The sequence below is a fragment of the Trichophyton rubrum genome, assembly GCF_000151425.1.
Source record: "Trichophyton rubrum CBS 118892 genomic scaffold supercont2.1, whole genome shotgun sequence".
Taxonomy (NCBI): domain Eukaryota; kingdom Fungi; phylum Ascomycota; class Eurotiomycetes; order Onygenales; family Arthrodermataceae; genus Trichophyton; species Trichophyton rubrum.
Window position 1 is genome coordinate 3,923,099 of NW_003456428.1, and position 23,762 is coordinate 3,946,860.

Below are 23,762 nucleotides of genomic sequence, written 5' to 3' on the forward strand. Positions count from 1 at the left end.
ATGTGGGTTTATAACTCAACAACGGAGTTGATGGAGTATAGAGAGGTCTCTTTCGTTCCTGGTCTATACAAAATCTTCGATGAAATCCTGGTTAACGCGGCGGACAACAAACAAAATGACCCGAACATGAGTGAGATCAGGGTTACCTTGGACAAGGAAGCTGGTGAAATCAGCGTCTGGAATAACGGTCGTGGTATTCCAGTAGAGATCCACAAGGTATGTATCTTCCCCTTATTAGTTATAGTGCATGATTTAAAAGCGTAATGCTAATTTCTTTTATAGAAAGAGCAAATCTACATCCCCGAACTTATTTTCGGTCATCTGTTGACCTCGTCGAACTACAACGATATGCAAGAAAAAGTTACCGGTGGACGAAACGGTTACGGAGCGAAACTATGTAACATTTTTAGTAAGGAATTTACAGTCGAAACTGCTGACTCTAAGCAGAAAAAGAAGTTTAAACTCACATGGACGAACAACATGTCAACTATGGGAAAGGCCAAGATTACTGAATGCAAGGGAGATGACTATACCAAGGTTACATTCAAGCCTGACTTTGCAAAGTTCGGCATGGACGGCATGGACGATGATTTCGAAGCCTTGGTTAAAAGAAGGGTCTACGACATGGCTGGCACCTGTGGGACAGCAGTGAAGTTAAACGGCACAAGGATCCCCATCAAGTCTTTCAAAAAGTACATGGAAATGTACACCAAAGCAATCAAGGCTGAACGAGGAGAGGATCCCACTTCGGCTTCTGATAAAAATGATATAATTACAGAAAGCCCGGACCGGCGCTGGGAAATTGGATTCACCGTATCGGATGGCTCTTTCCAACAGGTTTCCTTTGTCAATTCCATTGCAACAACATCTGGTGGAACACACGTTAACTACATCAGTGACCAAATTTGCAACAAGCTTGCTGACGCTCTGAAAAAGAAAAACAAGACCGGGGCAACTCTCAAGGCTACCCAGATCAAGAACCACATCTTCCTCTTCGTCAATTCCCAGATTGTCAATCCGGCCTTTACTTCTCAAACCAAAGAGCAATTGACTACCAGACCAAGCCAATTCGGAAGCAAATGTGTTGTTTCCGATGACTTTTTGAAGAAGGTCATGAAGACCCGGGTCATGGACGATATCCTCCACTTTGCAGAAAAGAAAGCTGATCAAATTTTGAAGAAAACGGACGGAAACCGCCGTTCCCGTATGAATAACCCGAAGCTTACAGATGCAAATAAGGCCGGCACTAAAGATGGACATCACTGTACTCTCATCCTAACTGAAGGTGATTCCGCCAAGGGTTTGGCTATGGCCGGCCGAGCAGTTGTGGGACCTGACCTTTTTGGAGTATTTCCACTTCGAGGAAAACTTCTCAACGTTCGAGATGCCTCCGTAGACCAAATCTCGAAGAATGCTGAAATCCAGAACATCAAAAATTTCATTGGCTTACAGCATAAAAAGGAATATACTGATACTCGAGGCCTCCGGTACGGCCATTTGATGATTATGACTGATCAGGATCATGACGGCAGTCATATCAAGGGCTTACTCATCAATTATCTTCAGGTTGCATTCCCAACTCTCTTGAAAATACCCGGCTTCCTGATCGAATTCATCACGCCTATTGTTAAAGTTTGGAAGGGAGATCCTAAAAATCCAACTCACACCAAATCTTTCTTCACCCTTCCAGAATATGAGGAGTGGAAGGAAGCTCATGCGCATGATAAGAAATGGCAAAAGAAGTACTACAAAGGTTTGGGTACTAGTTCAACAGAGGATGCCCAAATTTACTTCCAAGATTTGGACAGGCACCTGAAACAGTTTCACACACTGCAGGATAAGGAGGCGGAGCTCATCGAGCTCGCTTTTTCTAAGAAGAAAGCGGACGAACGAAAGGAGTGGCTTCGTCAGTTTAAGCCAGGAACATACCTTGATCACTCCACGGACCAGATCACTTATACTGATTTCATCAACAAAGAGCTTATTCTTTTCAGTATGGCCGATAACATTCGATCCATTCCCTCAGTGGTAGATGGCTTGAAACCTGGCCAGCGGAAGGTTTTGTACACTATGTTTAAACGCAATGTCAGAAGGGACATCAAGGTTGTCGAGCTTGCTGGTTATGTCTCTGGTATGACGGCTTATCAGCATGGTGATAACTCTTTGCATACCACTATTGTTGGTCTGGCTCAAACCTTCGTCGGCTCAAACAACATCAATTGTTTGGAACCCAGCGGTAACTTTGGAAGTCGTCTCCAAGGAGGTTCTGACAGTGCCAGTGCTCGTTATATTTACACGCGTCTCTCGCCGTTTGCGAGACGATTATTCCATCAAGCTGATGAGCCGTTATTGGTGAACAACGTTGATGACGGAAAAGTGATTGAGCCTGAAACTTACGTGCCTGTTGTTCCGCTCATTCTTATCAACGGCGCTGATGGTATCGGAACAGGCTGGAGCACCTCAATCCCCAATTATAATCCAGAAGAAGTAGTTGATAACCTCAAACGGCTGATGGCAGGTGAGGAGCTTGTTCCAATGAAGCCATGGTTCCGCGGTTTTAAAGGTGAAGTTACTGGGTCTGGAGATCGCTACAAGTTCAGTGGGATTATCAAACAAACCGGAGACAACGAAGTAGAGATCACCGAATTGCCTATCCGTACCTGGACCCAAGACTTCAAGGACAAGCTTGAGGAAATCATCAAGGCTGAAAAGGTCCCTTCATTTATTAAAGATTACAAGGACTACAACACCCACACCAATGTTCATTTCGTCATTCAGATGGAAGAAAAACACATGAAGAAGGCCCTTGAGGAAGGCCTTGAGGAAAAGTTTAAGCTTGTTAAACAAATAGCAACTTCGAACATGGTTGCTTTTGACGCTGAAGGTCGTATTACACGCTACGAAACTCCAGAGGACATCTTGCGGGCCTTCTATGCAGTCCGTATCAAACTGTATGAGAAAAGAAAGGTATGGAGCATATAATATCACAACTATAGTTTCTATGTTCTAACAGTGGTTATAGCAATATCTCCTGTCGGAACTTCAAACCCAGCTTGACAAGCTAAGCAACCAAGCCCGTTTTGTTCAGATGATTATAGATGGAAAACTGGTGATCTCAAAGAAGAAGAAAGCTGTTCTCATCCAAGAGCTGCAGGAGAAGGGATTTAAGCCATTCCCAAAGGTTGTCGGTACTCCCGAACCAGGGGAAGCTGGTGATATTGAAGAAGAGGAAGACGAAGAGGAGGAGACCGCAAGTGCGGCCGTTTCTTCAGACGCATATGATTACCTTCTGAGCGTAAGTTCTACCACGCCCTCCTAGCCGCTCTTTCAATCTAACATTCGACCCTACAGATGCCTCTGTGGTCCCTGACTCAAGAACGTGTTGACAAACTACGACGCCAAATTGGAGACAAGGAGATGGAAGTTGATACGCTGATCAAACTAACAAAGGAAGATCTCTGGAGGAAGGACCTTGACGAGTTCATTTCTGAATGGAGATTCCAGCTTGAGGACGAAGAAACCCGTCGCAAGAAAATTGCTAGTCGTGGCAGACGCTTGTCGGCCAAGGTCAAAACCGGCAGCCGAGCTACTGCTGCTAAAAAACGCAAGGCGGGCTCAGGTGATGATAGTGATTTTGACGTTCCCAAGGGGAAAAAGGCAACCGTTAATCGCGTTCAACCCAAGGGTGGGCTACTTGATTTTCTTAGTAAAGCGAAGCCTAAGCCAAAGGCAACATCCCGTGTCGATGGTGCAGATGATTCGGATGACTTTGAGGATGAAGTTATGCCGAAGCCGAAATCTCGAGGAGCTGCAAAGGAAGCCAAAGCTAAGCCTAAGAAACTAAGTGATGCAGATTTCATGGACATCGATTCCATGGGAACCGACAACCCGAAGCGGGAACCATCTCCTGTAGAGAATCCAAAGGTGGTCGATGATGACTCGGATATCGAGATGATCCCTAAGCCAACCACGCAACGCAGCGCTCGAAACAAACAGCAGCCTAAGAAGTATCATGGTTTCAGTACATCTGAGGATGAAGAGAATGATGACTTCGATGTCAGTGCCATGGTCAAGGGGATAGACAAGAAAAAGCCAAACACAGTCTCCACAGGACCAACCCTATTCTCTGAACCTTCTCGCCCGGCCGGTGGAAGCTCGAAACTTCCTGCAAAGCCGGCAAAGGAGACGATTGAATTTGATGCAGATGCAACTGACTACTCGAAACTTATCCCTCAAAACTCTCCGAGGCGCTCTCTCCTTGTGAAGCCGAAAGAAAACAAGGTGTTTTCAGATGCAGAAGATGACATCGAAGATGAGCCTAAACCTGCTGCTAAATCGACAGCAAAGGCCAAAGCTTCTTCTAGTTCCAAGACAACTTCAAAACCTGTTGCAAAGGCTTCAACAACTTCTGCTCGAGGCCGGCCAAAGAAAGCAGTAGCTGCCCCGCCAGAGAAAGAGAAGAAGGCCCTTCAACTATCACCTGCAGCAAAGGTCTATGCTTCTAAAAAGGCCAAAGCCAAGAAAATAGTGGACGATATGTCTGATGACGATATCGACGCCATGGCTAATGATATTCTTGACTCGGAACCTGAGGAAGTTGTTAAACCATCATCTAGGGCGAGACCTTCACGTCGTGCAGCTACAACTGCCAAAAAGCCTGTGTACGCCCTTGATGACGACAGCAGTGAAGAAGACGGAGATGCAGCAGTTTCCAGCGAGGACTTCTCGGACTGAGAAGTCTGTAGTTTAATGGGTACGGGTCATTGATTTGTTGGGGGTATTCGTGGAGTCAACCTCATGGGGGAAACGGGAGGGCCCCTGGGCGGTGTTCGGGGATGGGGCTCGATTCAACTATTTCATTATCTATTTCCTGCATCTTTCTCTCAGTTGTATGGCATGCATTTGATATATTCTTCAGCTGTTAATATTCCTCCGCTATAATAGTTATGGTATAGAGATACCTTTCCATAACATACTTGTCCATATTTCATGTCTATGTTTCCCCCACGTCCATGGCCTCATCATCAGACATCAGAGACAGAACGATGATTTTCCCGTCCAATGTACGACTTTGCAATATTTCGTTACTCGAAGGGCAGCTCCCGGCCCCTTTCAGGGGACTTGTGTCTTCCTGCGAAGTTAGCTATCAGCATGACAACCAGGATGGATCTAGACCTTTATCTCCCTTTTGAAACCATTCTCGCCGACGGGAGGCTCTTAAAATTTAAGGGGTCGTGGTTTGTGGCCGTGGAAGGTGATAAAGCCGTCGCTTTCGCGGTTGTAGCACTGCTAGTCGTCTTTTTTTACTTTTTTCGTAGTCTGCAGTCGATACCTTGTTTTTTTTTTTTAAACCTCACCTCAACCTACACGATGATACCTTTAGCACCAAAAGGCCAACACAACGCATCCCAATGGAGTTTTACTGTGAAAGATGCTACTGCCAGACATTCTCGACTATGTGAAATCGATTGATTGTTGACTTTTGAAGAATCACAAGACAGGAGCCATGACAAATCGTTCAGTTGAGCGCCAGGCTTTCCCGCGGCCCCTGAAGACGATGGGCTCCTGGAGACGGGAATGCGGGTATTTGTCCTATCATTATGCTCAGTTTTACATATCTTGTTTCATATTCAGGGCCCGTGGGATGATAAGCTATTTTGCTCCTTGATATAGCAGAGCCGGGAGAAGTATAACTAATTTCGAAGTACTTTATGAAGTGTGAGTTCTTTCTAATATGCTTGACGCCCTGGAAAACATCATCAAAAGGCTTGCAGGTTCTTACATATATGCCATATAATTAACTTAATATTAACGTCAGATACAGGAGAACAGGAGATTCTGTCGAGTGTTCGTGGAGTTGCACAGTTGCCGGGGAATATCCTGGGGCTGTGGGATTTGCTAAACCTCCAGCTGGCCGAAAGCTTTATGTGCCACCATCTCAAGCTCTCCCGCTTGGTATAAGGCTTCAAGCTATATCCGTGGCGGCCTAACCCAACACTATTGATACCCTGTATTTTGCTTGATCCTTTAATCAAGCCTGCCCATGTTTGCCATTTTCAACCTCCTTCGCTGGGTATCCATTTCAGGCCTTGTTGAGTCGAAACTGTGGGGGCAGACAAGCATCTATCCGTCACACGAGCTTTTAAGGCATGCAGCCTCCCGCAACACGCCCACGGATCAGGCAACCGCCTTTCTTTTCTTTCTGGCTCTTGGCTAGATCAAGTATAGGAAGATTCAAAGCTTGCCATACATTCAGGCTCCTGGCATGCTCACCACCTTCTGGCCCACTTTTGTCAGTTTTGATTTTTTGTAAGGGGCTCTAAGTTTTATGGCAGTATCCTCTATGCGTGACCGGTTCAATGGGGGACCATAGCGGGATCGGACGCGACCCCAACAATGGAACAAGGAGAGCAGAATACGTTTTTACATAATCACCAAATCGGTTGAAGAATCTAAATCATTCATTTGACTGGTGGGTTCCCTAAAGGATAGCCCTTTCTTCATTTTGTCATACGTGGATGGTACCAGAAGTCTCTAGCAATGGGGAACACAATTTTTTTGGGATAAAAAGCTTCGCCTTTAGGGAATAAATGAACCTGGGACAAAGGCGAAATCGCTCTGGATCCAAATGTAAGTACGTTAGAGGAGTCACCTACTAGATAAACGCCCTATTTTCAAATGCCTAAGGAACCTGTGTTGCCCACCCAGCAATCTTCGGGTATCTGCATACGTTGACTGAAACGCGCCTCTCCTCGATGAAGCACACCCATCCGTTTCCCTCTTAGAGAGGGTTGGAGTATCTCTATATCCCGAGCAGAATATACCCTGGCATTCTCACATTTTAGCAGGCCCTGGTTTAAAGGCCTACTTTGCGCGCACTGCTAGGCATAGACACCCCCTTTCTGATACATCAAAGGGGAGAAGGAAAAATTCCATCGGAACAATGTCGCAGGTTCCCAGCTATCGGGATCGGAGCGGAGGTACTTGCAAAAATAATTCCAAGGATGAATCTATCAGAGCCGTCTAGCTGATAGAATATGCCCCATCTTGCAAAATGGCTGTTAATGCTTTCATGGCATTGACCAAAGCCAAACATGATTCTGCGTCTTTCTTAGTGAGACCTGCACTAACTAAACTCCACAGCTTCCTATTTCACCCTTTCCCTTCACCGCTTGCCCAACTGTGGCAGGCAGCCTCGATGATTGGTATCAAGTGCTGGTGGTCCCTTGCACGGTACAAACAAACAGTTACATCAGGCCCATAAGTTTCCAGAGTACCCAATGTACTTTGCTCTCCTAAAGCAAGTTGACCTTTCTTACAAGGCTACTAGCTTAGAGGTCTCTGGAGAAACAAATATCAATTCTGGAAACGTATCTTTTCACTGGGATTATTGCTTATCCTCTCATCTAGCATTATTATCTCCCTTTCTGCCTGTCAATAACCGCAATGCCCTTTTCCCGCTAGATCTAATGTCCTGCATCTGGCCTATGCCTCCCTTCACTACTAATTTAGAACTGGCCCCTCTTTCAACTTCCGGACACTTTCTTTATCATTCAAGCTCTGTCTCAAGCCTTTCTCCCCCATTATCAGCTATTCCTGATTACTGAAGCTTGACCTTAGGAGGCTATATCCCGTGGCTCTACCTTTTCCTTGTTTGTCAACTATATTTTTATCGAAACTGCGCCATCTGCTGTGACACTCTCTTAACTCTTCCGCCTTGTACAATTCCACGGTTAAATTAATATCGATCTCAGACAACGACCCATTCGACGATAGGGGTTATATTCTGGAAGATCGACGTCGGGGAAGTTTCTCATTCGCGATGACATCTATCGCCTCTCTGCTCAATCCGGAGCCGGACTCTACCAAAAAGAACCAGAAAGTGCTAGCTCCCGGTTCTTCTGCTGGGAACGAAAGAGGGAGCCAGTCCTCTCCCCCCGCAAAGAAACAAAAGGTCTCAAAGGATGCAGCCGTTTTTACCAGGGGGAGGGTACGGGGTCCTCTCAAGTACCCTCCTTGTGAATGGCAGGATGAAAAGTTGGCTGAGGCGCACAAATTGTTTGAGATTCATCCAATGGGCCATATCACAGAATTCCCCAGACATATACCATACAACAGTGAGAAAAAGTCATTCCTTGAAAAAACTGGAAGGGAAAGTTTTGAAGGTAATGTTTCCTGTATATCTGTACTCTACCCGTCTTTGAAGCTAACGGAGCATAGTATTTCAATATGAATTCAAAATTCCCGGTGATGATAAAGTATACACCGTAATGTGGGATTACAACATTGGTTTGGTCCGGACAACCTCCCTATTCCGATGCAATAACTACTCAAAGGTGAGATTTCTATCGAATCACTACTCAATGTTTACACTTATTGAGCTGAGAATTCGTACCTTAGACTGCGCCCGCAAAAATGTTGAATGCCAACCCCGGTCTCAGAGAAATCTGCCACAGTATAACTGGCGGTGCACTGGCAGCGCAAGGTAACAAGGCAATTCCCCGTTCTAAGAAAAAGTTGACTTGCTAATGACCAAAGGATATTGGATGCCGTTTGAGGCTGCTAAAGCGGTGGCTGCCACGTTTTGCTGGAAGATTAGATATGCCTTAACCCCTTTATTTGGAGTCGGTTTTCTTTCAGAGTGTATTAAGCCGACCGATGAGATGTTCGGACGTATGATCATTGACCCTGCTATTATTCGAGCTGCAACCATTACAGCACATCAGCAGCGCAATCTTGAGCTCCAAAAGGCATCCTCCAATCGTCTTCCGAGCTCTAACATTTCCTACTTACCCCTGAAATCTAGGGCGGAACATGTCAGCGTCAAAAGATTGCGATCTAGATCCCACGACAGTTCTCCAGACGACGAGGATGTCAACATTTTTGATAACAGAGGCCAAAATCCGCATAGGGGCACCTCATACTATGACCACCAAGCATACTCACCATCAACCCTACTAAATTCTGGATGGACCCCTGCCAATACGCCACGTACCTCCCAGCCTTTCAGACGTCTCATGAATAACGAAAATGAGAACATTCTTCCGTCTCCAAAGGACATCATTGAGTCCCTTTCTCGGATGAATAACACTAAACCGTCGACTCGCCCCCATGGATCATACCTAGCCTTCAGTGAAGTTGAGAATGCCAGTGATGACGGCAGCGACGACGATGATAGCATTACTGCATCGACATCTGAAGATGAGCCTGGGAATAAAGTGCTTACCCAATGGTCTAAGGTGGACCGCAGCTTCGAATCCGAGGCCGAGGGAGAAACAGACAAAGAAGATACCACAATGCCTGACGACAAAACAACCCTATGTTTGCCTCTTACCCAAACACTGCGCGAGGGTACAAATGCAAGCGTTGCTCATACTAGACACTCAAACCCAGAGGGGTCTGTGACAGGAGGTGATGAGCTGGAAAAGGAGAATACTAGGGGAAAACATGAGGCAGAAGCCGAGCCAAAGCCGGAAGGGAGACACTCACCTCTACCCTTGACAAACGACGCCAGGGCAGCGTATATGTTGATGAAACTACATATGCAGGAGGCAGCGAGCAACAACACTGCAGCCTCAGATGAAGATCTGGCGAGAAAGAAGAGACGTGCATCAGCATAGAAAGAATGGCATTGAATTTAAACACAAATCTCGGGGTCACAATAGGTGTTGAGATTGTTCTGACTTGACTCGAGACTTTTCTTTCCTGATTTCATTTTAATTTTTCTATTTATCTTCACAGGGGGCCAGTTGTCTCCTCAGATGCATGAGAATCTGGCTGGAAAAATTTAAATGGTGGAGGGCGGGCGTATCTTCTTCCATGAGATCGATTGTTTGCCCATAATTTGGACTCGTCATTTTATTCAACTAATTATTTGGTTCATATTTTGTCACTTCGCTTTCCATCAAAATAACTATCCTCTTCTAATCCATATTGCAGTACTGGGTAACTATGCCTTTGGGTTCTTGTAGATAATCATTAATGAAGTTCACCTTCAAAATAGAATCATTTACTCAAGTCTACAGAATTTACTTCTGGGGTAGTTAAGAAGGATTTTGATTCATTTCACCCACATACTTTTAACTAACTATACTCACTCATTAATAATTTGGGTTAAGAAGAAAATTGAAGATAAGTTAGTACAAGAAAGTAAACAGAAAAAAAGAAAAGGCAGAGGTTCAGTTTTGACAACTTGTAGAGGGAGAGAATCAATATGAAATGGAATTTTGGCAATGGGAGAACAAAGAAGAACTAGAAAATGAACGAAGTAAAGGAAACAAATACTTAAACACTTAGGGAAGCAGAGGTAGAAGTGGGTAATGTTTGACAAGGTGAAAATTAAAGTGGGTAATGAATAGAGTTGGTTGCTCAGGGATCGGTCCAATAGTTAGGTAGAGTAACCAGCCAGTCCAAACACAAGGAGCAAGGGTGTAAAAAGGTAGAATGTAATGGAAGGACTTTTTATAGTAGTCTAGCCGATGCGGCTAGTAAGATAGGGTAAATCTGTCACGGCAGACGGCGTTTCGCTAAGGCACAGCCTGTTGAGAAACATAAGAAGGGAAAGACCTTGGCTTAGGAGATCTGGACCAATTCGGGTACCTTGTCGGCTTCCTTTACTTCACCAGAAGGTTCGCCAGTAGGGGCCTCGGGGAAATCTGCATGGGCGACTTGTTGCAGATCAGGGAGTTCCTCTGTCTTTGGGATATCTGGGAGAGATTCGAGAGCAGCTTCAGGAGCAGAAGATTGGCGGAAATTTTCCTCGACGATCTCCTCGACGGTCTTCTGAGCTGGTGCCTGAGCTGGTTCCTGGGAAGGTTCCTGGGCGGCCTTAGGGGTGGGCTCAGGCTCAGCCTTAGGTGCAGTGACGTTTGAAACTGCACCATTGGCGGATCCAATGTAACCGTTGGCCTTGGCTCGATACTCTCCGACATACTGCTTGACAATGTGGGTGGCTTGTGCGGTTTGAGTTTCAGCCATCTCTTTTACATGGGAAGCTTGGTTGGCCATAATTTCCTGTGCATTTCCAAGCTGACTGTCGATAAATTCCTTGTTGGTGATATAAACCAGCGGGGCCAAGTAGGCGACGCAGGTAGCAATCAAAGCCAGGCCCCACAGGGGTAGAAACATTACCAGCCAGTATGAAACCAAGGCGGTAACGAATGCCTATGCAGATGTTAGAAGCACCGCTGAATCAAGTTCAAATAGGTAGGAGGGTTTGGGTGTAGACACATACGGAAACAGTGTAGCTGAGGTTTTCAACGAAGAGGATCCGCTGGAATTCGATGAGGAAGAATTCGACCAAGTTCTCAAGGTCCTCCAAGAAGCTGTCCATGGTGTCCTTAGGAATGGTGTAGTACTTCCGAGGACGCGAGGAACTGGTAAGCCCACGGGAGAACAGAAAATGGCCACCAATCTCAGCCGAAGCAGTTACTATCGTAAGCAACCCAGGTTTAGTATATTTTCAGATGTTTTGCATTCATGAGACATCCAGGAGAATACGAGCATACCTCCTAGAGCGAGATAGAGGAACTTCAATGTCCATCTGATAAGAGGCAGATACCTGCTTGCAACTATAAAGAGGACAACGGTAGCAAAGGAGCTAGCGGTTGCGCTTGGCCGTTCCCACTATAATATTTGTCGAATGTTAATAGCTGAATCTAATAGCAATTGTTGCACGCTTATGATCCATCGGAAATCGGGGGATGCTCACGCTCAAGAGGCTGTATAATTTTGAGTGATAATCTGTAATGGAGGAAGGTATTTAGTGCTGTGGCCGTGTGAAGGGATAAGGAGTCGTTTATAGCTGGAACATACGAGTCAAAGGCTGGGACGCCTGCGGAAGAGGAGAAGGGGAGGAAGGGGTGCCATTGGAAGTAGGCTTAGTCGTTCCTGTATTCGATATCTAGTGATAGTCACATAACCGTCAGCATGGAGGTTTCCTTAGGGCCTTGCCTTCGTACAACATAGGGGTAGCCGTACCAGATGTCAGACTTTGCTTAATCACGGATCAAAACAAGCACAATCCTAGCATCCGCGTATGAGAATCCGATGTCCTTCATCTAGAAATAGAGATCAAGGGCGAGAAACAGTAAACTAGAGAGCAGCAAAAAGCTCCGAAGTCAGTGAAAATCCCAAGCTGTCTGGGAGGAGGTCTTTGGAAGCCTTACCTTACTCATTTCGCCACAGCTCGACCATGATGCCCAAGGCGATGCCTGAGACACATAGACTGAGATTCCATATCTATATGTGAAAAGAAACAGGGTGCGATAGTAAGAAGGGGGGGAGGGTTGTCTGGTTACCGTTCGAGTGCGGGTGGTGAGCCCCGTTGGTGGTGGCCATTTTGTATAGATTGCGTAGGCCTGCGACCTGTTCGTCAAGCTGTGTAAATCACCAGCCAGGAGTTTAGCAATAGGCAGCTTCGATAATAGCCAGAGGCCAGCAACAGTTCTCGATGCAAGAAGCGGCTGTTCCGGTCGTTGGTTGTCTGTCTGCTGTTTCTTGTGTGTATGTTGGTCGTTAGAAGTGAAGCAAGAAAAGCAAAGAAAAAAAAAAAAAACATCCCAGAGGTCGATGTTTCGGAGCATGTGATGTAATACTAGGATTCTGGTCTTTTTCTCCCCCCAAAGTACTCCGTACGTAGGCAGGACTCACTACGACGCCGGTTTTGACAATAGCTAATAGTTATCTGGAGTCTGGCCTTGATCTAATACTCTGTTGCCTCTTCAGCTTCGTCTTCTGCTTGTTCTGTTGCTGCCTGACAGGCTGGTCGTGTGCAGCGAGGTTGAGCTGGACTCACCAGGTAACTACCAAAAGTTAGAGAATTATATCCCAGCAACCCGACTCGCAAAGCAGGGATTCTCAGGCAATAACCCGGTTAGATATGAAATAACGTCACTGGGCAAGGCAGTTGGGCATCAAACAGGACGGATGAAGCCGTGGCGGGGGTGGAATCGCTGCGGCGAGACACCGAGACAGGCTGCCATGGATAACTATATTATAACTATGGAGTAACTCGCCTATCGAGCCAACCAGCTAACTATTCAACCAGCTAACTAACTGCTTGACAGCTTTAAAGACTGCTGAATGTGAGGTCATTCTCGCAACCAGCTAGTTTGTTAGCAAAGCTAACTTCATGCATGGGTTCTGGCCACCTTCGGGCCGGGGATACGATGGACCCCCTGAGAAAGATCTACAGCCTGCTAACTAGTCAACTACGTGGAAAGCTTCTACTTTAATAGCTTCGAGGGAGACCAAGAGCCTTTTCACTGATAAAGTTCATGATCATCTCCTGTTCACGGGTGGGATACTCAGCTTCACATATCATGAAACTAATACTACGCATCGATGGGAGACACTTACCCGGCTTACGGGTGCGATTCTGGGGACGAAACACTCTCGCAGGTACCGCTCGACATGATATTCCTGGGCATAACCCATTCCTCCAAGAGTGAGGACCTGTGAATAGTATTGGATTGATCAGTTTTCAGTTTGGGTTTGCCATGATTGATTGCCTGCCACTCTACGCTGGGAGGTGACTTACTGCTCGCTCGCAGGCGGCAAAGGCGGCTTCGGCTGCGAGATACTTGGCTGAGTTGCATGCTACGCCGACAGACTGCTGTGTGATAGCTGAATCGTTTCTGCTCTCATCGTAGAGCTTGGTGGCATGGTATGTTGCCAGCTTTGCTGCCTCGAGGCTCATATATGCCGCGGCGAGGGGATGAGCAATGGCCTGGTTCTGGCCGATGGGACGGCCAAAGACAACTCGCTCTTTGGCATATTTGGCTGCTTTCTCTAGGGCAATGTATCCCAGGCCGAGTGCTTCCCCTGCAAGCAGACATCTCTCGGCATTCATTCCGTGAAGGACCTAGGTTAAAGGGTGTCAACAAAGCGAGACCTAGTCCATCACAATCTAAAGGGAAGGGGTATATAGATACTCACGATCTTGAATCCTTCACCTTCGTTTCCGATCAAACTATCTGCCGGTATTCTGTACTCGTCGAAGAAGACTTCGTTGGCATCCACACTCCGTCCCCCCATCTTCTTGATCTTCCGTAGATCTAGACCAGGGGCGGCCCTGTCAAAGTCGATGAAGAAGAGCGAGAGGCCCTCCGACGGTTTCTTCACTTCTTCAATCGGCGTGGTTCGAGCTAGGAGAATCATCTTCTGGGCTACTTGGGCGGACGAGATCCAACTGAGTTCGCTAGTTAGCTGCTGCTTCTGACTAGGCACTTGCTATCAGGGGGCTTGCATTTTCTGGCCGGAGACCCGGTATGAGTCCCCATCTTTTGTAGCAACCGTCCGAAGCTTCAATGTTTCCAGGCCTGTGTTCGGTTCGGTTCTACGCCTTAATTAGCATTTAATGGTTTTCCCACTATGACAGAGAAATTTTGAACATACACTCCGAAACAGGTCCTCCACTCCCCAGCAATCAGCCGCGGCAGCATCCTCTTCTTCTGTTTTTCCGAAGCGAACTTTGCAACTGGCTAGTTATACGGAGTATCAATATCAGAAATGCAGTTCCGATTGACTTTCTAACGATAGTTTCCACACACCTGGGTTGCATAAACATTTGCATGGATCGATTGGGCACCGGCGAGGCCAGCTCCGCTCCTATATCTATCAGCAGCTGCTCTCCTTTGGTGAAAACGCTTGAGGACATAGTAAGATGCAGCCTTACTGGGCAATGGTCTGCAGCATCATAGTGGCCTCGGATATGCCCAGGCCGGCACCGCCCAGACTCTCTGGTAAGGCAATGCCTATCCAGCCATCTTTCGACAGGGCAGCATGGAGCTCGTGCGGGTATTCCTCCGTCCGATCACGCTCAGCCCAGTATTCCTGTCAATCAACATCTCGTTAACATGCGACAAGCCGGGTATATGCTAGGGAGTGGTTCTATATTTACATCTGGGAATGCAGAACAGATCTTATTGATCGACTCGCGCACCATCAGCTGCTCAGGCGAAAAGCAGCTGAGGTCCATGATTTGGCTGGGCCGTGAGACAGAAAACAGGCGTCTCTGGCTTGACCATGGCTGCCTCCTTGTCGAATAGCTCAGCCACCGCCTGCTGGTCCGAGATAGCGCCCGCAAGCCCACCTTCATGTCGGCCACCGTAGGGGAGTACTGTCAAAGCGGAGGCTAGTTAATCGCCTGAGATGGGTATCCTTTCTCCCTTTCACGAGCCGGATTTCACTACGGAGCGCTCCGTAGTATTCGTGATAGTCAACTATCTGGCCGGCACTTCGGCAATACGACCTTTCTTCTCTGGATATTGTGATCTTAATCGACGCCGGACCCGGTTAACTAACCTAACTAGTTAGTTGCTGCAGAACAGGCACTCCGAGTGTAGAAATCAGTCGGATGGACCAGCTCGAGTTTGAGATTAGCCCGAGGCTATCGAGTCGTTAACTACCAAGTCAGCTAGTTAACGAATGAGTTAAGGGAAGACACCGGGTTATCAGCCGTCTGACGAGCGTCTCCGCGCTTAGAGAGCTCACACGAGCCAGCCCAGAGTACGGTACGACAACGGCTTCACTAGTAAGGTGCCTCCTCTCGTATGATGCTCATCGCCCTCCCATTACTCTCTAACTTGCTACTATCAGGAGCAGGGGGCCCCTTGAAGAGATCTCCTTGTAATGGCCGCTTGCCCGTATTTCTCCCGCAAAACACCACCACAATATTCGTCGCATCCTGGGGCTCCTCCTCTCTGCTTCTTCTTCTTCTTCTTCTCTCTCTAATTATCTACTCTGTCCATCTACCAACGCCCTTTTATGCATCGCTTTTCCGGTCTTTTGTTTCTTGCTGCTTCATCTTCTTCCACGGTCTTTCGCCCCCTGAATTCCACGTGATTGTGGCGTGTCTTAGTCAGCATGCCCCTTATCGACATAAAAAAAGCATCGACGCAGCAGACGAAGACAAGACAAAACGGATAGAAGATGGGATGACATGATATCTCGTTTCGCACTCGCTTCCAACGCTCAACTGCACTCTTTTGTCGAGCCGAAGCTGCCGCTGGTCACGGTTGGCATCCTCTCGTTCACTGGCTACGCGTCGGGTAGCCCCCATGGCAGCACGGCTACCCGTTTAACGCACCGGCTTCTGTATAGATACACAGCTCCTAGCTTGACCGTTGCACACTCGTTCTCTCACAGCTACCGAGCGTTTTAAAAAGAACTACAAGCGGTAGATAATGGCAGTGGATAAGCCAGAAACAACCCAGGGATCAATCGAGATGGAAGTTTCCCCTGCAACAACTTCCCCTGATCCTCCGCCAGTGCCCCAGCACGACGAAGAACGCAACCCTCTACCAACCGATTCTATGGTAACTGTGCCACTTTCAGACATACAGAGGGGCTCTGGGGTATCGGGAGAAGGGCCCATGTTGTCAGATGCTGTATACTGTCCAGAAACCGCCGTTCCTGTTGGCCTTGGGCTAGACAGTCCAGATGAAACGCAGCATGACGGAGAAGAGGATGTCGAAGAGCTCGAAACCGCTTCAGAACTACAGGCCGAAGAGACACCCTCTAGGGCTCCGTCAATCGCATCTAGCAAGGCTGAAAGCATCGGTGGGAGCAGTAAATCCGACATGGATGATGGTCGAAGTGTTGACTGGGCCGGCTTGGAGGAGACCGAAGTCAACCAGTCAAAGGCATCGGGAGACGATGTGGTGAGTCTTTCGACCTCGTTAACAGGGAAATAAAAGATGGAAGGCACCCCAAGGCTGCTTTGAAGAAGCCATTGAGGACTGTAATGATTGCCTTGCTGACCGGGAAGCCCAACAGTCGACAACATTGCTCCTAGCTCGACTAGAACAGGAAAACAACGCTCTAGCAACAGACCCAAAGTCTGCTTCGGCAAAAAAGGCATCCGTCCGCAATTCAAGGCCTCCATCCATCCAAAAACTCAAAGATCTCGTTAATGACCCTCGGTCTTCGCTCCGGTATTCCCAACTGCCTGCTCCCCAGATGACCGAGCTTGAGTTCTGGGCTGCTCTTGTTGCCGACTATCCTCGTACCGCCCAGCGGCTTCCCACTCTTACTTCCCATAAAATCCGAGGGGGTGTCCCGCCTCCGCTTAGAGGGGTTGTGTGGCCGAGCATTGCTGGAGCTCGAGATTCTCACCTCCACGACGAGTACGAAAAGCTGTGTGGTGAGACAAGTCCCTACGAGGGCCTTATCGGCAAGGATATTGGACGAAGCTTCCCCAACGTAGAGATGTTTCGAGATCCGCTTGGGGAAGGCCAGCAGATGTTAGGAAGGGTCCTCAAGTGCTTCAGTCTTTATGATAGCAAGATCGGGTATTGCCAGGGCTTAGGCTTCGTTGTTGGCCCCCTGCTAATGCATATGAGTGAAGCCGAGGCCTTTTGTGTCCTTGTTAGGTCCGTCTTCCATTAATGCTTCCCTTTGCTTGGCAATATACTTACTGACGCACTCCGAATGCAGACTGATGGACCATTATGACTTGCGATCTTGTTTCCTGCCGACTTTATCTGGCCTCCACCTCCGTATCTACCAATTCCAGTCATTGCTCTCACATCACGCCCCAGAGCTATACGCTCACCTTGATTCACTCAAAATTGAACCAGTCTATGTATCACAATGGTTCTTGTCATTCTTTGCTGTTACCTGTCCTCTTCCCATGCTTCTGCGTATATATGATGTTCTTTTGCTTGAAGGAGCCTGCGAGACCTTGATGCGTGTTGCCTTGTCCCTTATGCAGCGGAATCAGTACAGAATTATGGCCTGCACGGAATTCGAAGACGCCATGCAACTGTTGCTATCAAGAAGTCTATGGGATCCGTAAGTACTCCGTAATGCCCGAGACACCTGTGAGCTTTGCTGAAACCGCCCTCTAGGTATGCCTGCAATGCTGATGATCTTGTTACGGACTTTGTGTCACTCACCTCCCTGGTCACTCACGAAAGCTTGCACGCTCTCGAGGTGAAATACCAGGAAGCCCAAGGCACTGCACAAAGTGTGTCACTTCCTCAGCTTCAAGCTATTGCTTCCCGATTCCTAGGTAGACTCTGGGCTGGCTCGAGTTCTCACAGCTCTGTCAAATCTGTTGCTCAAAGCCCTGGTATTCCGACTCCAGGGTCAAGCCCTTGCATGGGTGTTACTCGAACGCCATCGAAACAGAGCATGGCTTCAACTCTCAACTCTTTAGAGTCATCCACGTCGGAAGCCAGTACAGCACCGACCGAGGCATCGACCTTATCGAGTTCGAACATTGACAATGCGACGCCGAAACCAAAGCCACATCGTTTACAAACCAGCGACAAGGATCTGCACTCCCAAATAGAGGACCTTCTTCTTGCTCTTTCCGATATGCAGCGAGAGCAGGCCGCTCTGGCTAAGCAATTGCAACAAGAACGAGAGGAGCGTGAGGAGGATCAGGTGGTAGCTGCCCAGTTGCTATCCCATATGAAAGAGACTCCAGCTGAGCAACCTGATCCCAAACTCATCCTCAAAGCAGAAGAAAGGTTTGCGTCAACGGAGCCACGACGCATGTCGATGCTGCAAACCAAACGGCAGCTGCTGGATGATGTTGAAATGTGGAAGAGCAAATACGAGCTCGAGGCCACTAGATGTCACGGCATGGGTCGAACCATTGACGAGCACGAACAAAAGAACGCCCAGCTAAAGGAACAGCTCAAGGAGGCTCGAAGCAGAGTTCAGGACGCACATAAAGAAAAGCAGCGCCTTGAACGAACGCTACAAGAGCTTAGAGCAAAGAAACCGCCCCTTTCAAAGCTGCAAACTGATCGTCCTGAATCGGTCGGGTCGGGGGATGACGGGTCTGCAAACGGCCTGCGGGAATTCAAGCTTGGAAAGGCCAGCTCCCCTAAAACCCCAACATTCTCAAAACGAACAAGCAGCCTGGGAGTTCCCAAATCCCTTGTTGGCGACGAGGAAGGCCTGCTTATTGAGCTTGTTAACGCGAAAACTTCAGAGGCGGTCGCACGACAGGAGCTAGAAGAAATGAAAGTCAAATTGGACACTCTCAAACGACTGATGAGTCGCTCTACGAATGCAACTTCGCCCGCCTCCACTGCCGGTGACTCCAGCCCCAGCATACTCGTCACTGCATCTAAACCAAGCCCAGACACAACCGCCCCGCCCAAGTCCCAAAACTCATCGCCTGTCGGTTTCTTCACTGGATGGACTAGACGGACGGCATCTACCACCAGCGCTGTCATACCGGAATCGAAGTGAAGCATTGAACTATAAAATGGAACGACACGAGGCTCGCAACTTGGCTTCTTCGCCTTTTTGCTACTTCTTGTTTCCAGGATGCGACTGATTTGCGCGTTCAAACAAAAGTTCAAACAAAAGCTTCATATTTTGACATACTGATTGAATAATCATCTTGTACTAACCATTTACTTTGCAACTCCTATTTATCTTCTTGAAGGAGCTTCATACCGATCTTTCTGTCATTGGAGGACTATTTTGAGCTGTTTACATTTCTTTTAACATCTACCCTCTCATGGTAGATCACTGCATCCTTGCCAGCATAGCGATCACACAAATATATGCACCTTACTTTTGGTGTCAGCCTGTACAAATACCCCATTTTATCACGCCTTCATTTTTCATTCTTTCTCTTGGCATTGTTCTATTCTTCTTTTGATCTTGGCCAATCTCCTAATTAGCTACGCATTTACCCCCAGCAGTAATGGGTTAACCCATGCATTTACTTTCTTTTTTCTATCTATATATAGCCCTTACCTTTCGTGATGTCACTTAGAAATAGTTCCAGCGCGAACTGGCAATGGGAATTCATTGGTTATGGATATTGATGTGTCTCCCGTTTTCTCGTATCCTTGCAAGCACGGCGCTTAAGGCACGGCCCCTGAAATAAGCAATTTCGTAGGGACGAGCCCATAGTGTTTGTTAGACTTGTTTGCACATGCCAAATGTCAAACGGGCGTCAACTACAGGCAGTACTGCGTCAAATAGTGTCAGATAGCGCCCCCTGTCTCTTTGTTTAAACTAACTAGTTGGTTGGTTAGCACCTTGGGCTCAAAACCAGCGTTCAGGGGCTAGCCGCCAGGGGATGCATGAATGAGCTTTGTTACACATACGGGCAGAAAACGGCAGTCAAATACTCCATAGATTGAGGGAGAATCCGGGACTGTTGTTAGTTGTTGCAGACTCAGTGATCTAAAAACAGAATGGTTGAGGGAGTCAAATAATAATAATAATAATAATGAATACTGGCTCTGATGGATGTATATAAACTATCCTCGCTCGCCCGTGGCTAACTGAACGGAGATTTAACAAGCTACTCTGCATCTCAATCCTCCCTTTCGCTACCTACTCCAATCAAACAGAAAAGTGAAGACCCGAGTCATCTAGTCAGTGGCCCAAGATGAAGACTTCGTTAATCCTCGCCATGGCCTTCGTCAGCGTGACCATCGCTCTGCCCAAGGGCCAGACCCCTAGCACCGTCGTTTCTCAGGTGATTAAAATTGACAATAACCATGTGCTTGACTTCAAGCTAATACGTATATCTTTCTATGGCCTAGCAAGCCGTATGTTCCAATGGTACCCCCTGTACCCATCAGGAACAATGCACTAGATTTGGCAGAGAGTGTTTTTGCCAGGTAACTATACAAATCCCCTGATCACTTTAACTGAAGATCCAGTATAGTTATCTAACACGTTTTTTCTGGTAGAACGGAGGCGCCGAGGGGGCAGCTGGGCTCTGTGCAAACTGGGTAGAGTTAGCACATGGCGCAACTGGAGGGCACTAGGCACGTTGAAACTGGGCTCTTAGTTTTGTGTCTAAGGCGTTCTGATGGATTGTCTATTTCAATACCTTCTTAAGGGGCACTTGTCATCCGAAATTATTTGTGTATTCCTTTCTTCAAACAGCTTTTTTTCTTTTGAGAACAGCGAATTAATTGAATAAAGTCCCTGAAATGTTATGGCTCGAACGAAAGGATTTATTGGGGACGCAAACATCCTGTCCTCAGCTCAGGAGACAGTTGTTTTATCCATAAGTTAACGCAAAGACAGCGCAGTACAACGGGAACAGGCGCCAAATATTATACACGGTAATAAAACAAGGACGAAGAAACAAAACATAATATGATGGTAACCGCTGTTCGAGTATGCTCATGCATATCGTCACTGGACCCGAGTCAATCAACCATTGCATCGGTGACAGAATGTCAAGCAAGCAAGTAATGGGCACCTGCTTCACCCTTGACATTTTAGAAGATCAAGTGGTGGCTAAACATCAGTCAATTTCCCAGCATCAACTGAACTTCTTTCGTGGATAGCTCGGCGATGCTTAAGTTCATTTCTGTTACGAGCTACACCCTGTGCAAACTTGGATCTTGCACGAATTTGAGGACCTTTCCAGTAGAAGATGTAGATGGGTACAGTGACAAGAAAAGATATGCACCCTAAAATGGTGGAGGGTATCTCGAGGTGATACGTATGTTTGATGCTTCGATACACTGGCAAGAAGACGGTTAGAATTATAAGCGGTTTACTAATCCAAACGGTGAGTGATTATGAGTTACATACTTGGCGTGGAATAGAGAGCAGCAATGCCTGCTAGAAAGTCTCTCGCTAGGGCGTTGCCGCCTGTTGCTGAGGCGGAATATGGGCCATAGCTTGCGACCATGTAATCAATGGTGGCCATGTAAATGCAGTACTAAACGTAGTGCAAATTAGCAGTATATCTTATAATGTAATATTTCCTGGATACTAACGTTTGCAATCGCAATGAGCATCGAAAAAAACATCGGGGCGAACCAATGCACCGCAGGAGGCCCCATGCTCGTCCAGGCAAATCCAAAGAGACCGATCGTCTCCAAGGGAGCGGCTATGAAAATGGGTCAGCATAGGTCACGGAAAATTAGGCAGGGAGGTATGACTGACTAAAGAGGAGCCACCAGAGCCGTGACTCTGGGTCAAGGCCGTCAGGATTTCTCGCCATGGCTCTTTTATCTTTCATTATCACTGGGAAAAATGAAAAATAGGCAAGGAAGTAGCCAACCATGATTCTGTATTAAATGAGGTTAGGAGCATATTAGAACATATCATAGGGAATAGAACATACGGGATAAAGGCAAGACCAGTCTGAATGGTATCGAAACCCCAGCGGCTATACACTGGGCGGAATGATTCGAGAAAGGTGAAAATTAGGGCATCACTAAACCCGCTGAGGAGAGAAAGAAATAGGACGATCGGTTCGCGGACAAACATGCTGAACGGGCGAACCCAGATCGTAATAACTTCCTTAAATGTGAGGCTGGAACCACGAAGCTCCAGCGGACCATAAACATTCGCAACACCTGATTTCCGTTGCTTTTTCGCCAGATTATTCAACACGATGGTCGAACGGGTTTCTGGCACCAGGAGAAAGTGAGCAAGTTGGACTACGGCTCCGAGAATCAGCTGGATCCAAAAATTCCACCGCCAGTGGAGGCGGACTTCCATGAACCCTCCAGCAATAGGACCAACGACGGAGCCAGCAACAGAAGACAAAACGATAAAAGCGACTGCATACTGCTGCTGATCTGGTTCCCACATGTCTGCTATCATTCCCATAGTGACAGAGCCTCCAGCTGAGGATAAACCTCCGAGGGTACGACCGGCAACGATGTAAGAGAAATTGGGGGCGAGAGCGCACAAAACTTGCCAAATATTGACCAGAAGCAAGCTCAGCTGCATGACCGGCCATCGGCCAAGTTCCTCACTCCATGGCGCCCAAAGTTCACTACCTAACGCATATGCAATCAGGAAAGACATCTGGCCGAGTCTGGCGGTAGCTTCGGAAATTGAAAAGTGGTTGGCCATAGGCACAATAGCGTTGGCGTAGATGCTCGTGTTGAAGTTCATGGAGACTTGCACGAAAAAGATGATAACAAGTATTGTCCATTTCTTCCAACAGGGATACGAAAACGGGAGCTGATGATAGTTCTCTGACTCTTGTATCTCAATTCGAGTGGCTTTAAGGGCCAGGAAGCTTTCACCATATTGGCTGGAACTATCAGCTGCCAAAGTACTGGTGGCGGCAGTGCTGCTAGAGGAAACGGTCTCAACAGGGGGTACCTTTTCATGGACGGTGGGAACGCTGGCGGTCTCTTCTTCGGCTGAGCTATCTGAACGGCGATTTCTGCTGGTGTCAATCCTAACCGTGATGACTCTTTGGCTAGACATGATGATAACCAATGCAACTATAATCCTATAACAAAAATGAATAGAACATGGATATTGAACACCGGCTGGCCCTGCGGATGGAAAAACCGATGGTGCACGGCGTCAGATTTATGGATGTCTCGAGCAAAGGAGACAAGAAGAGGCTCGAGTGAGAAGGGACAATATAAAAAAAAGAAAAAAGGGAGAAAAAGAGAGATACGAAGGGGAAAGAACCACGGCATTAGAATAAACAACAACAGGGCCTGTTGCGCCTTCTGCACGGGAGATGTCATTTAGCCGGTGGGAAGAGCATGGCCTTAAAAGAGAAGGGCCGAACGATGGGTATTAGGATGCACCTGCTCCTAAGAATGCAAGTAAACAGGGAAGGTAAACAAAAACAGATTGTTCCCCATGGAGGTTTTTATTTAGAACCGCCGAACTCGGGCAAGTAAAAAAAATCACATGTCGTCGTCGTCCGGGTCATAGAGATCGAGGTCGAGCTTCGGCTTGACCTTTGGTGGTTCTGTGGTATGGCTGGCATTGTTCCCAGCTTGGTGGTTTATAGCTGCAGTTCCTGGGCCTGCAGGGTGGCCGGCGCATGGATC

The 23,762-nt window shown here is 47.4% G+C and overlaps 11 protein-coding genes across 11 annotated transcripts in view; 6 read left to right on the top strand and 5 right to left on the bottom strand.

Moving 5' to 3' along the window:
* On the top strand, positions 1–6,257 carry TERG_01475 (DNA topoisomerase 2; the record flags this gene model as incomplete). Its single annotated transcript, XM_003239442.2, has 4 exons — positions 1–216; positions 283–2,967; positions 3,023–3,295; positions 3,352–6,257. 4 exons carry the CDS (start codon positions 1–3, stop codon positions 4,732–4,734), a joined length of 4,557 nt encoding a protein of 1,518 aa, XP_003239490.2. The 3' UTR covers positions 4,735–6,257.
* A 1,023-nt stretch (positions 6,258–7,280) lies between these two features.
* TERG_11719 (uncharacterized protein) lies at positions 7,281–7,607 on the top strand (the record flags this gene model as incomplete). The annotated part of the gene is made up of 1 exon (XM_047750789.1): positions 7,281–7,607. One exon carries the CDS (start codon positions 7,281–7,283, stop codon positions 7,605–7,607), a length of 327 nt encoding a protein of 108 aa, XP_047605435.1.
* A 215-nt stretch (positions 7,608–7,822) lies between these two features.
* TERG_01476 (uncharacterized protein) lies at positions 7,823–9,763 on the top strand (the record flags this gene model as incomplete). The annotated part of the gene is made up of 4 exons (XM_003239443.2): positions 7,823–8,165; positions 8,221–8,336; positions 8,401–8,485; positions 8,539–9,763. 4 exons carry the CDS (start codon positions 7,823–7,825, stop codon positions 9,618–9,620), a joined length of 1,626 nt encoding a protein of 541 aa, XP_003239491.1. The 3' UTR covers positions 9,621–9,763.
* Positions 9,764–9,782: 19 nt separating this feature from the next.
* Positions 9,783–12,920, bottom strand: TERG_01477 (uncharacterized protein). Its single transcript, XM_003239444.2, has 6 exons — positions 12,300–12,920; positions 11,815–11,889; positions 11,711–11,742; positions 11,508–11,625; positions 11,234–11,430; positions 9,783–11,163 (listed from the first exon to the last, which is right to left on the bottom strand). Exons 1-6 carry the CDS (start codon positions 12,337–12,339, stop codon positions 10,573–10,575), a joined length of 1,053 nt encoding a protein of 350 aa, XP_003239492.1. The 5' UTR covers positions 12,340–12,920; the 3' UTR covers positions 9,783–10,572.
* Positions 12,921–13,231: 311 nt separating this feature from the next.
* On the bottom strand, positions 13,232–14,160 carry TERG_11720 (uncharacterized protein; the record flags this gene model as incomplete). Its single annotated transcript, XM_047750790.1, has 4 exons — positions 13,232–13,288; positions 13,360–13,455; positions 13,541–13,864; positions 13,939–14,160. 4 exons carry the CDS (start codon positions 14,158–14,160, stop codon positions 13,232–13,234), a joined length of 699 nt encoding a protein of 232 aa, XP_047605436.1.
* Positions 14,161–14,235: 75 nt separating this feature from the next.
* On the bottom strand, positions 14,236–14,980 carry TERG_11721 (uncharacterized protein; the record flags this gene model as incomplete). Its single annotated transcript, XM_003239445.2, has 5 exons — positions 14,236–14,338; positions 14,398–14,483; positions 14,553–14,610; positions 14,678–14,835; positions 14,903–14,980. 5 exons carry the CDS (start codon positions 14,978–14,980, stop codon positions 14,236–14,238), a joined length of 483 nt encoding a protein of 160 aa, XP_003239493.2.
* Positions 14,981–15,554: 574 nt separating this feature from the next.
* TERG_11722 (uncharacterized protein) lies at positions 15,555–15,947 on the top strand (the record flags this gene model as incomplete). The annotated part of the gene is made up of 1 exon (XM_047750791.1): positions 15,555–15,947. One exon carries the CDS (start codon positions 15,555–15,557, stop codon positions 15,945–15,947), a length of 393 nt encoding a protein of 130 aa, XP_047605437.1.
* Positions 15,948–16,187: 240 nt separating this feature from the next.
* On the top strand, positions 16,188–19,212 carry TERG_01479 (uncharacterized protein; the record flags this gene model as incomplete). The annotated part of the gene is made up of 4 exons (XM_003239446.1): positions 16,188–16,664; positions 16,780–17,375; positions 17,440–17,796; positions 17,853–19,212. 4 exons carry the CDS (start codon positions 16,188–16,190, stop codon positions 19,210–19,212), a joined length of 2,790 nt encoding a protein of 929 aa, XP_003239494.1.
* A 1,073-nt stretch (positions 19,213–20,285) lies between these two features.
* TERG_01480 (uncharacterized protein) lies at positions 20,286–21,777 on the top strand. Its single transcript, XM_003239447.2, has 3 exons — positions 20,286–20,461; positions 20,529–20,606; positions 20,679–21,777. The coding sequence occupies exons 1-3, from the start codon at positions 20,372–20,374 to the stop codon at positions 20,754–20,756; spliced, it is 246 nt and encodes an 81-aa protein (XP_003239495.1). The 5' UTR covers positions 20,286–20,371; the 3' UTR covers positions 20,757–21,777.
* Positions 20,785–23,178, bottom strand: TERG_01481 (uncharacterized protein; the record flags this gene model as incomplete). The annotated part of the gene is made up of 4 exons (XM_047747767.1): positions 20,785–21,467; positions 21,538–21,838; positions 21,895–22,019; positions 22,076–23,178. The coding sequence occupies 3 exons, from the start codon at positions 23,176–23,178 to the stop codon at positions 21,684–21,686; spliced, it is 1,383 nt and encodes a 460-aa protein (XP_047603732.1). The 3' UTR covers positions 20,785–21,467; positions 21,538–21,683.
* A 437-nt stretch (positions 23,179–23,615) lies between these two features.
* The window catches only part of TERG_01482 (uncharacterized protein), a gene marked incomplete at its 3' end in the record, with an annotated part of 1,231 nt that continues 1,084 nt past the window's right edge, over positions 23,616–23,762 (bottom strand). The window contains exon 2 of the mRNA XM_003239449.2: positions 23,616–23,691. Within this exon, the coding sequence (XP_003239497.1) occupies positions 23,616–23,691 (76 nt within the window). The remainder of the gene's footprint in view (positions 23,692–23,762) is intronic.

Bases quoted from the DNA above. Each gene is read 5' to 3' on its own strand.
- TERG_01477 (XM_003239444.2), bottom strand. From the start codon at position 12,339: ATGGCCACCACCAACGGGGCTCACCACCCGCACTCGAACG. The intron at 11,743-11,814 runs GTATGTTCCAGC...CCTCCATTACAG, and splicing joins GGCGTCCCAGCCTTTGACTC to ATTATCACTCAAAATTATAC. The intron at 11,431-11,507 runs GTATGCTCGTAT...TGCTTACGATAG, and splicing joins CCTCTATCTCGCTCTAGGAG to TAACTGCTTCGGCTGAGATT.
- TERG_01480 (XM_003239447.2), top strand. From the start codon at position 20,372: ATGAAGACTTCGTTAATCCTCGCCATGGCCTTCGTCAGCGTGACCATC. The intron at 20,462-20,528 runs GTGATTAAAATT...TCTATGGCCTAG, and splicing joins CTAGCACCGTCGTTTCTCAG to CAAGCCGTATGTTCCAATGG. The intron at 20,607-20,678 runs GTAACTATACAA...TTTTTCTGGTAG, and splicing joins GCAGAGAGTGTTTTTGCCAG to AACGGAGGCGCCGAGGGGGC.